General features: G+C 44.5%; 2 protein-coding genes across 8 annotated transcripts; one reads left to right on the forward strand and one right to left on the reverse strand.

The window, feature by feature from the left end:
* The first annotated feature begins 4 nt into the window (after positions 1-4).
* On the forward strand, positions 5-3,944 carry glt8d1 (glycosyltransferase 8 domain containing 1). 6 transcript variants are annotated; one of them, XM_027020505.2, is made up of 11 exons: positions 5-22; positions 150-236; positions 503-586; positions 721-819; positions 918-1,125; positions 1,302-1,410; positions 1,497-1,581; positions 1,678-1,790; positions 1,974-2,140; positions 2,566-2,678; positions 2,955-3,944. In XM_027020505.2, exons 3-11 carry the CDS (start codon positions 571-573, stop codon positions 3,137-3,139), a joined length of 1,095 nt encoding a protein of 364 aa, XP_026876306.1. In that variant the 5' UTR covers positions 5-22; positions 150-236; positions 503-570; the 3' UTR covers positions 3,140-3,944. The 6 variants fall into 6 exon arrangements, with proteins under 6 accessions (XP_026876306.1, XP_026876305.1, XP_026876309.1 ...); XM_027020504.2 differs by lacking the exon at positions 5-22 and having other exon boundaries at positions 43-236; XM_027020508.2 differs by lacking the exon at positions 5-22 and having other exon boundaries at positions 43-236; positions 508-586.
* On the reverse strand, positions 3,719-9,799 carry gnl3 (guanine nucleotide binding protein-like 3 (nucleolar)). Of its 2 annotated transcripts, none has more exons than XM_027020502.2 (15): positions 9,727-9,799; positions 9,438-9,496; positions 9,154-9,294; positions 8,936-9,055; positions 8,764-8,853; positions 8,471-8,606; positions 8,266-8,369; positions 7,859-7,988; positions 6,789-6,876; positions 6,236-6,413; positions 5,623-5,765; positions 5,348-5,484; positions 5,084-5,235; positions 4,628-4,688; positions 3,719-4,459 (listed from the first exon to the last, which is right to left on the reverse strand). In XM_027020502.2, exons 1-15 carry the CDS (start codon positions 9,737-9,739, stop codon positions 4,353-4,355), a joined length of 1,659 nt encoding a protein of 552 aa, XP_026876303.2. In that variant the 5' UTR covers positions 9,740-9,799; the 3' UTR covers positions 3,719-4,352. The 2 variants fall into 2 exon arrangements, with proteins under 2 accessions (XP_026876303.2, XP_026876302.2); XM_027020501.2 differs by having other exon boundaries at positions 7,859-8,003.
* Positions 9,800-9,816: the final 17 nt, after the last annotated feature.

The following is a 9,816-nucleotide window of genomic DNA, read 5'->3' on the forward strand; positions in this document are numbered from 1 at the left end:
GAGGTGGGCAGATACAAGGATGGTCAGTTACCTTCACTGATTTATAAATTGTACGGACACGCGGAAAGCCTCACGTTTAGTGTCGGCTTTGTGGAATATTGTTTGCCGGTCTGTGAATGTTAAATGCGGCGTTTCATTTCGTCCTACAGAAAATTAACATGCGCTATTCTTCGTTTGCGATTTGTTGATGTTGAGTTGGCATTTTGGATGAGACTCCAAATATAGTTGCGCGGTAGGTAAGTTAGCTGGATAGCACCCTGTGTGTCCTTCCTTACGGATTTCTGTTTTATTTGTATCTTTGGAAATGCATGCTCTGGTATTTTTACCGTTTCAAATCACGTTATGCACTAACTGAAGCGAGAAGGTAGCTATATATCTCTCATGTGTGTTGCAACCAGCTAACTAGCTAATGCTATCTGGCATTATTTCTGATGATTGACCAGTCGACCGTTAACGTTACTTTCCTCAGACATGTGCACAATAAAATGATTTCTGTTTCCAGAACAGCTCTGCCACTGCTAAAGAGGTGATGCAGTATCTCTGAAATAAGAAAAGACAACAGTAAGCGAGATGACCCTGCGTAGAGGTAAGTAGGATGGCTGGATGGCTCTCTCTCTCTCTTTGATTGTTCTACTGGAATATGTAGATCCTACTCTCTATAAAATGTCCTGTTTAACCTCGGGTGGGATTAAAGTACGCTTTATCACACGTCTGTTTCAGTGAACGTGCTCATCCTCGTGCTGCTTTCAATAGCCTTTTTAATAATTTTGCATCGGAATCTGCTCAATCTCAGTGACTTCCTAAAGCAAGAGGATTCAGGTAATGATCCCTCATGTCTCTGCTGTTTTTGTTCTTCTCAAATGCTTATTTTCTTCTGTGTTTTCATGTGGGTCTTAAATTCCATCTGTCCATCTCAGATGCAGCAGCAGGCATGATACTGCCCTTTGAATCTGGATTCTTTGCTGATCATAAGATCCGAACAGGAGAGGAGATCCCGGTAGTGATCACCGCCGCAGAGGAGAGGCTGGGGGCAGTGGTAGCTGCCATGAACAGCATCAACCGAAATACTGGCGCCAACGTGGTTTTCAACATTGTGACACTTAACGAATCTGTGGCACATCTCAGGTAAGAGTCTGGCTGCATGGTCTTTGGAACTGAGACTGCTGGCCTAGGATCAGTTCTCTGTCTGCATAACTGCCTGCTTAAGTACGTAAAAGGCCCCCAAAAAAGGTCATTTTGGGGTTTGGTGACACTCCTACCGGGTTTATAAGTGTAAGTCTAACGTGTCTATCTCTAACCAGGGCTTGGTTGACGAAGACCGACATCAAACATAAAATCATTACATTTGAGCCAAAGATCCTTGAAGGGAAGATTTCCAATGACCCTCAGAAGGCAGATTTGGTGAAACCGGTAACCATGTGCACCTGTTATAACATGTTGGACTTTGTGTGTTATGGGAACATGAATTCTCCATTTTGAGCATGTTTGTTTCTTAGCTGACCTTTGCTAGATTCTACATGCCATTGTTCATCCCCGATGCAGAAAAAGTGATTTACCTGGATGATGATGTTATTGTACAAGGTACGTATAAAAGGATATGGATGCCCAACCCCAAGAACGGGTTGTTCTGGTCATTCGTGATTTAGCTACATTGAAAATGCGATCTCTCTGTTGCAGGTGATATCCGGGAGCTTTTTGAGACGAGCCTGAAGGCTGGACATGCCGCTGCGTTTTCTGACGACTGCGACTCTGCGTCCTCCAAAGGCTTTGTTAGAGGAGCGGGAAACCAGGCAAGTATCGGTCACATCAGCACCAGAGAATAAAAGGTTCAATTTCACTCAGGAAACTAATGACATACCAAAAGAAACGCACCGAACACTGATGACAAAATTACTATATCCAGATCTTATATTCTGCGTAGGTTTACACAGCAACATGACTGCATACACTAGTTTTGCGCTTCCCTTTTACAGAACAATTACATTGGCTTTTTGGATTTCAAAAAAGATGCCATAAAGAAACTTGGAATGAAAGCAAACACATGCTCTTTCAACCCTGGCGTTATCGTGGCAAACCTAACTGAGTGGAAACACCAGAATATTACAAGGCAACTCGAGCAGTGGATGCAGCTGAACGTCAGGTGAGAGGCAGTTGTGGGCCAGGCCTGTCCCAGGAAGTGTGGAAATGTTATGTTGCAATGTGATATTTTTGCAAGGCAAAGAACAGAAACCTTTCAAGGCTGGATTTTATATAGATTGTATAATTAAGACTCTTATTGAGGCATGCATCTTATTTGTCATTGCACATTATGACTTGAGATCCATGTTAAATCTGCAACAGGCAAGCATTATTGGATCCTAAAAGGTGTTGCATGCCTATAAAGTCCCAGTAACATGATTACACAATACAGCTCAAGATCAACTGGTAGGACCACAATGCTTGTGTCAAGCTGATTTCATTACGCAAGTTGAATGCTTAAGCATTGAAGTGGAGCATTTTTCACACCTTCATTACCTGTTTCCATCACTGACAAGTCCAGCTCCTATGTCCCATCTGTCTGAGCAGGGAAGACCTCTACAGCAGAACCCTAGCAGACAGCTTCACCACCCCTCCCTTACTTATTGTGTTCTACAAGCACCACTCCAGCCTGGACCCTATGTGGCATGTCCGACACCTCGGTGAGATTAAGCGTTTTTTGCCTTTCACTCGATTCCAGTCATTTAAAACTTTAGCACTGTGAAGAGATCTAGGTCCTGTTTTCCAAGTTTTAAACTTGGTGAATCAGAGAACCTAAGGTCCATATAACAAGAATTATTTGTCTTTCCTGACCTATGGTCAGGATTGATACACTTAAACTGACTGATGTTCTCCTTTGATACCAAGTAAATCTTGGTCTGTGTATTAAGCATAAATAGATTGAGAGTCTGTTCTTTTTGATATGGAAACGTTTTCAGGAGCTGTTGGAGCTGGAAATCGCTACTCTCCACAGTTTGTGAGAGCTGCCAAACTTCTCCACTGGAACGGACATTATAAGCCATGGGGGAGAGCCGCCTCCTTTTCTGACATTTGGGACAAGTGGTACATTCCAGACCCCACTGGTAAATTTCATCCAATCAGAAGACACCCTGGGGACAAGTAGGGTCGGAATCAAGATCTGAACAACGCACAGCTACTGCCTCACGCTCGGACAGCCTGTGACGTTGTCAGAACATGGGTGCGGTGCTATAATCAGACTATCAGAACACAGGTGCAGTGCTGTAATTTTGCAATTCTGCAAATGGTGTTTTAAGGGTAGTCAGGGATTCAATTAATGCGGCTGCTTCCGTCACGTCCTTTCTGAGGAATGTATCTTTGGAGGGGAAAAAAAAACAAAACACAATGCTGAATATTTAGGAATGATTTTTCCCTTCAATCAATTACACTAGTGCTTAGATTTGTGCACACGACACAATCTCCAGTAAAACACTACCTCAGCCGTCTCCTGTACATTTAATGAGGAATGGTCCAGCTTCTCCTCTTTAAGGACAATACTTTATTACACTAGGTTCTCCCAGTGTTCATTTATTTTGGTGATATTTCCCCATACAATGCTGACACTGCGACCTGTTTCATTGAAAGTTAATGAGATGCATTCCCCCCCCCCCCTTTTTTTTTTTTCTTCTTCTGGCTTGCCAAACATGGAACGGAACCACTGCAGCAGATCTGTCACATTGATTGCTTTTTTTTTTTTTTGCACTAAATATTGATTTGCTTACAGTGTAAAGTGAAAGTATGCATGCATGTCATTCTGTAATTATTAAATGCAAGTTAAAGCCCACAGCAGCAGCATTCCCACTACAGTATCAGTTGATACTCCTGTTAAGAACTGGGCCGTTTTATATACAGAGAAGCTATTAATTGTTTCTGTATTGAACATCACTGAGTAAAGTCAATAATCATTTGTATCTGACCAGTTTTCTTTTGTTCACTCTTCTGAAACATGCAATCACATTACACATTAACCACTTCAAGTTTACCAAATAGGTCATTCTGGTTTTGCATCCAACGGTCACGGTCAGTGAAAAGGTATGAGAACACCTGCATGGGTAATGTAGGTCAACAATGCCATAAAGCTGGGTTTTGGAATCAGACCACAGGCTCTCGTCTCAGTTCCTATCTGATTCAAATCAGATGTGCAGATCCATCAGGTCCCTATTCAAAGGTTTCTAAAAACCACAACACAGTATTAAAGTCTTTGTTTAATGATCTATATGTACAACAGGTCCTATTTTGCTCCCATATCCATATCAGTCAAGGGAGGAAACAGGATCACACACACCAATGGAATCTGTTCTCGATGTGGGCAGGACATTTCATACAAAATCTGTGCTGAAGTCATATGCATCATCGTTGTTCCGCTGTGCCTCCAACAGATCTGTGTTTACAGAGACAGGTTGCGCCATTCCTTTTATTTGTTTACCTATGGAGACAGAAGTATGTTAAGCACACTAAGTGCGTCGTTTCTATCATCACAGCTGAGAGAGGCACCTACGGGGCATTTTCACATGCTGAGCTAAAGCAGGGGCAGTAGGCACAAACACTCAAGGTCTGAATGCTGTAGTAAGGAAAGCCTGAGGAACTTGCTTACACATGCTCTCCTGTTGCACTGTTTGCTGAGGCAGTGTTCTTTCCGAGTCAGGGGTCTTGACCTAAAAAGGCAGTTTAACAGTGAAAGATTGGTAAATATGCACCACTAAACACCACCGTATGAGAAAAATGCTACAAAACCATGCAAATGCCACCAGTTTTAATCTTTAGGACTAAAAGTGGTCACAGGCTAGGGAAGAGGATTCTCTGTGATGAGTTCAGAGTTGGATTAGAATGTCATCAGAGGTGTATGTGACACATGGTCTCATCATGACTCATCAGATGAAACCAGAAGGAAAACCTACAGAGTCACTTCAACAGCGAACTAAACTAGGTCTTCAATACAGGGTTTAACTTGCAGAGGATGTTAATCCAGTTCAGGGATTAATTGTTGGTTAGAAGACCCCAAGTTTGCGACGACAGATTTAGAGGTGAATCTGGGGACGTGTTAAAATACCTCTTTAGTTCCCTCCATGTCCTGCGTTTGCTCAGAGATGTCCTCCTCAGTCACCACTTTCTCTTCTGGAATCTCACTGACTCTCAGAAGCCCAGCAGTCAGACCCTTTGAGCTGAAACAGATGCTGAAAGCCTGATTAGGGCATCGTACTCCTAAAAAAAAGAGGAAAACATCGTTAAATGCACTTTAGTTACATACAATCTCATTTTCACGCGATCTTGTAGATAAAAGGATGTCCCAGGTGGAAGGTGTGGCAGAACGTACGTTTGATGATCTGCTCGTTGGCCATGTGGATTCTTCCCATGTTCAAACCCCTGTGCATCTCCGTTACCATGGCATTGGTGAGGTGGGGAGGGAGGCCCCGCCTCTCTGGAGTTTTGTTGTAGTAGCTCAGTTTAGCCCTGACAAATTACACACAAACCTTTACTGTAATTCCCATTGCTAACAAACAAAAATCTCAACGCATCCTTTAGGTCACCGATGTAAGAAAGATGGCATAGCGCAGATTTTAATATGAAATCAGGTCCATTCCGCCCTACCCTGTCCAGTCACCGAGGAACACGGCTGCAGCCTGCTCCACGTTGGGCAGCGCGCCTTTCTGTAGGTAACCACGCTTCTTGGCCAAGAATGTCAGAAACTCCAGAGAGTTTCGGTAGTCTGGGACATTGTACTGCAGCATGATCTGCAGAGCACAAACATGGTAAACGTTAAGTGTGCAAATGCAATTTATTAGGATTGCAAGCACCATTCAAATGCTGATGACTCCTTCTGTTGGGGGATGAATCTTTCCGTTACTATGGCAGACCAACTGTCAGAACATAGTGGCCGCATTCCAAGAAAAGTCATGGAAATACATGAAAAGCAATTTTAGGAAAAGGGACTCTGCGAAGCATTTGCTCCTACTGCTACAGATGACAAATCATCCATCCAGATGCGCCCCGTGAACGAGACTTGCTTCTTTCTTGCATTTGCCATTACAAAATTTTATATAAACATGCAAACTAACAACGTGACAATTGCTAAAGAAAACAGCGCTCACGAGCAGCCTTCAACAGAGCCGGCAATTAAACAGAATGCACAGAGTTACGACACTGAAGTCGTGAGTGCAGCAAAGGGCTCAAGCAAAGACGTGTCTCCGCGGGCCGTACGCACATGCTCCTGGGTGCACTGTTTCAGCAGGACCCTGGCTGCCTCCGCCGGACTCTCCTCTTCCTCCTCCACCCGCAGGCTCCTCAAGGCGAGCTTCTCTCCAGAGTTGGATGGAGCCGCCACTATGGCCGGGCTGTCAATCATCTTCACCTTCTTGGAGATGTGCACTTCCTGCATACATCTGGACAGGGAAGAGGCGAGACACTTAAAGACGGGCAGGTTTCTTCGCGAACGGTAATCAAAAGGTACCCGTGACACGGCACCTTGAAGGTCAGGGTTGGATTGAACGCAGACTCCATGGTCTTTGTCAGATCAGCACAGTTCATCACGTTTCAAAAGTCGCCCACGGTACCAGCCAGAGGCCCAAGTTCCCAGTCCAGTTCTTTCTGACTGAACAATCTCATATATTTTGGGTCTTATGTGGATGCCAACAAACCAGACCTGATTAGCCAGCTGAGGAGTATTAGAAATTATGAGGGATCAAACAGGATTCTGACTGTGTTTGGACTGGACTAGGAAGCTCAGGGGGTCCAGCAGGTTTCCAAGATGAACGCACCTGGTCATTCCTCGCTGTACGCCAGCGCAGCACACTCGGATGCCTTTGAGGCTGTTGATGATGCTGCTCTTTCCCACGTTAGGAAAACCTGAAAAGGCCAAGTAGAAGCACACGTCACAGAACGCATCACAGAATGCACAACCAGCATCGGACGCGAAAGACGTGTGAAACAAGTCGTGTCATTGTGAGCTCTATTTTTGTGGACCCAGCGCAAGTGCCTGAAATGAGGCGGAAGAACACGGCATACACGTGTGGCTGCAGCAGACACGCTGTCTGCCCTTTTCAAGGCTGGTGGCAGAGGCACTAATCTGGTACTGGTACAAAGAGGTGGGGTTAGCCGTTTCACACAATCAACAGGTATGTTCTTGTGTGCCGCCTCAATATCCAATCAGATTAACTCCTCACATTCCCTATAAAAGCAGAGCTGAGCCAGCAACACGGTGCAGCAAACATGCAGGAAAGGCAGCACCCAAAAAAATGAACAGATAAGAAAACATCTTGGCAGGGAAGTACAATCTCACCATGACAAAAATATATGGCACTCGTTAATAATACATATCATGGTTGTCCACTGTGATGAGAATAAGATTAATATTTACATAATTGTGATAACTATTTAAATGATATACGTTTCAACATTTAAATGACTAACTGTCCCGATTCACATTTAAAAGCCGCCACGGAATTGTTTTTCCTTAAGAAATACAACTATCGTGTTGATAATTAGATCCGCTCTATTCACTCAATAACTGGGAGATGTATTTTTGTTTGATGATGTCCATGGTCAAAATCCCTTTGTGAAATGTTGGGACTGCTTCGAGTGAGTACAATGCCGTGTTGCACCTGCACTTGCGGTAAGATCAGGTCAAAGGAGCCGGAAGCACAAGCGTAGTTTAAAGCTAGAACAGGCTAGATTTTAAATGTTACATCCCCACTTACGCCACTGCACCCACTTTATTAATCTTTCAACTAGATTAACATGTCCATAAATGTCCATGCAGTTTTAAATACCTCAGCAAAGCTACAAAATGAGAGCCTGGTAGGCTCAACCATGCATTACCCCGTCTTACCGACAACGCCAACTTTGAGCATTCCGTCGCTGCACTCCTTGCTGGCCAAGTCGTTGAGCGTCTGCATCAGAGAGTCACGGCCAAAGGTGAGTCCTGCTCGGCTGTGATCCATGAGGCCACTGGCATCCCTCTGCTTCTTTTCCAGCTGCAACAATCCCACACGGGGTTGCACCGGTCATCATCTACATAACAGCTAACACTCCCATGACCGGGGACTGAACGGCCACACACTTTACAACACCGGAGAGTTGTGGTGTGCCCAGACACAACATACTTACTTCTGATGATTATTCACAGGGCCTGAACATTTGAATCAGAGAATATTCTCTTGGAGAAGAGAAAACCACAAACTTGGCCAGGCTGGACTCTCTTGAAACCCAAATTAAGAACGAGTGCTTTACACATACCACAGTCCTGTCCTGTAGGCATGTGGTAGACTTGAAGACAAGTGTCGGGCACTCGACCTGAAGATATTCAAGCCACTTCTCAAGATTGTCTTTGGGCACAAGATCTAAAGGACAAGAATGATACCGCAAAAAAAAAAAATCAAATGTGTAAAATGTTTTCAGCTCTCATCACGTCAGAACCAGACTGAGAAAACCATGACAGTACCGATCTTGTTCAGTACGAGCAACAGTCTTTTCTTGCCGCCGTGCTTCAACACGGCTTCCTCCAGCTGAGGACATCGACAGCCCAGAGGATCCCTGGCGTCCAGCACCTCCACTATCACGTCAGCAGCCTCAATTACCTGGACATGACGTCACTTGGTGAGCATGGAATATACATTTCAGTCTCATAGCCAGTCATATTAGCTACTGTGTCCTGAGTTATTCTGACCAAAATATCAAGGTACCTTTTTTTTTTTTTTTTTTTAATAAAAGTGTTTAAAACATTAAAAGTTTCACCTTATTCAGTTCGCTGCATCTGAATTTCTTGGTGCTTTTCTTCTTCGCAACCGCCGCCCTCGCTTGCTTCTGCGCCTTTGCCTTCTCCTCCTGGGGAATCGACAATGTCCGACTTAAACAGAAGAAGGAGGGCCCTGCAGCTGTACCACCGCCATCATGTTCACCACTCTACCTTTTTAGCCTTCTTGGATTTGGGCTCGGCGTCTGCAGCGGTTCCGTCCGTCTCCTGCTTCCTCTTTTCGGCTCGCTCCTTCTGCTTGGCGAGTCGGTTCTTCTCTCTCAGCTCTTCTAGCTGTCGGGGCGCGAATGCAAACAGGTTTCCTATGTAAAACGCTAGCGATCGCTAATGCAACACCTGGCATGGTGACCCTGCATGACGTTCAACTGCACCTCCTGCTTCTTCTGCTCAGCTTCTCTGAGAACTTCCTCCTTAAAAGGGGCACTGTTAGGAACGCCAATATCCTTCTTGGCTTTCCTTCGTATTCCGCTCTTCTTCGCCTCTTTTCGTACTTTTCTGTGATGTTCCCGGACCTAGCAGACCAAAAACAAATGCAGAAAATAAACCAACATATCTCAACAGCTAAGCTAGGCTAGCAACGCGGCACTACTGCAACATGCAGTAACTGTAGCGTGAGTTAACTCACAATCCGATGTAAACGCACACGAACTCTTACCTTTTTCAGAATTTTGAAACGTTTTGCGCAGGACAGGCGCTTGCTTGCCTTTTTTAGCTCTAAAAAGAAATAAAGTTAAAACATTTGAACGCGACTTTACCTGAGATAGTCTAGTCAGATAACGCTAGGTTAGCTAACTTAGCCAGCTAGTTAGCTCATACTCTACTGCTACACCTCAACTATTTCACAGAAATTACTCGCTTTAAGTCAACTGTAAACCATAAAATACTTGAAACTAACAAACGTCCCAATATGAACACTATAATTTGACATATAACGGCATAATTACTTGGACGCTTCATGGCTCGCAACGACGCACTTCCACCGCACGTGGACCCTGCGCGAACGACGTTCTGTTTCCGGTTCCGTTTGCTGACCC

This window comes from Electrophorus electricus, chromosome 20, assembly GCF_013358815.1.
Source record: "Electrophorus electricus isolate fEleEle1 chromosome 20, fEleEle1.pri, whole genome shotgun sequence".
Lineage (NCBI taxonomy): Eukaryota > Metazoa > Chordata > Actinopteri > Gymnotiformes > Gymnotidae > Electrophorus > Electrophorus electricus.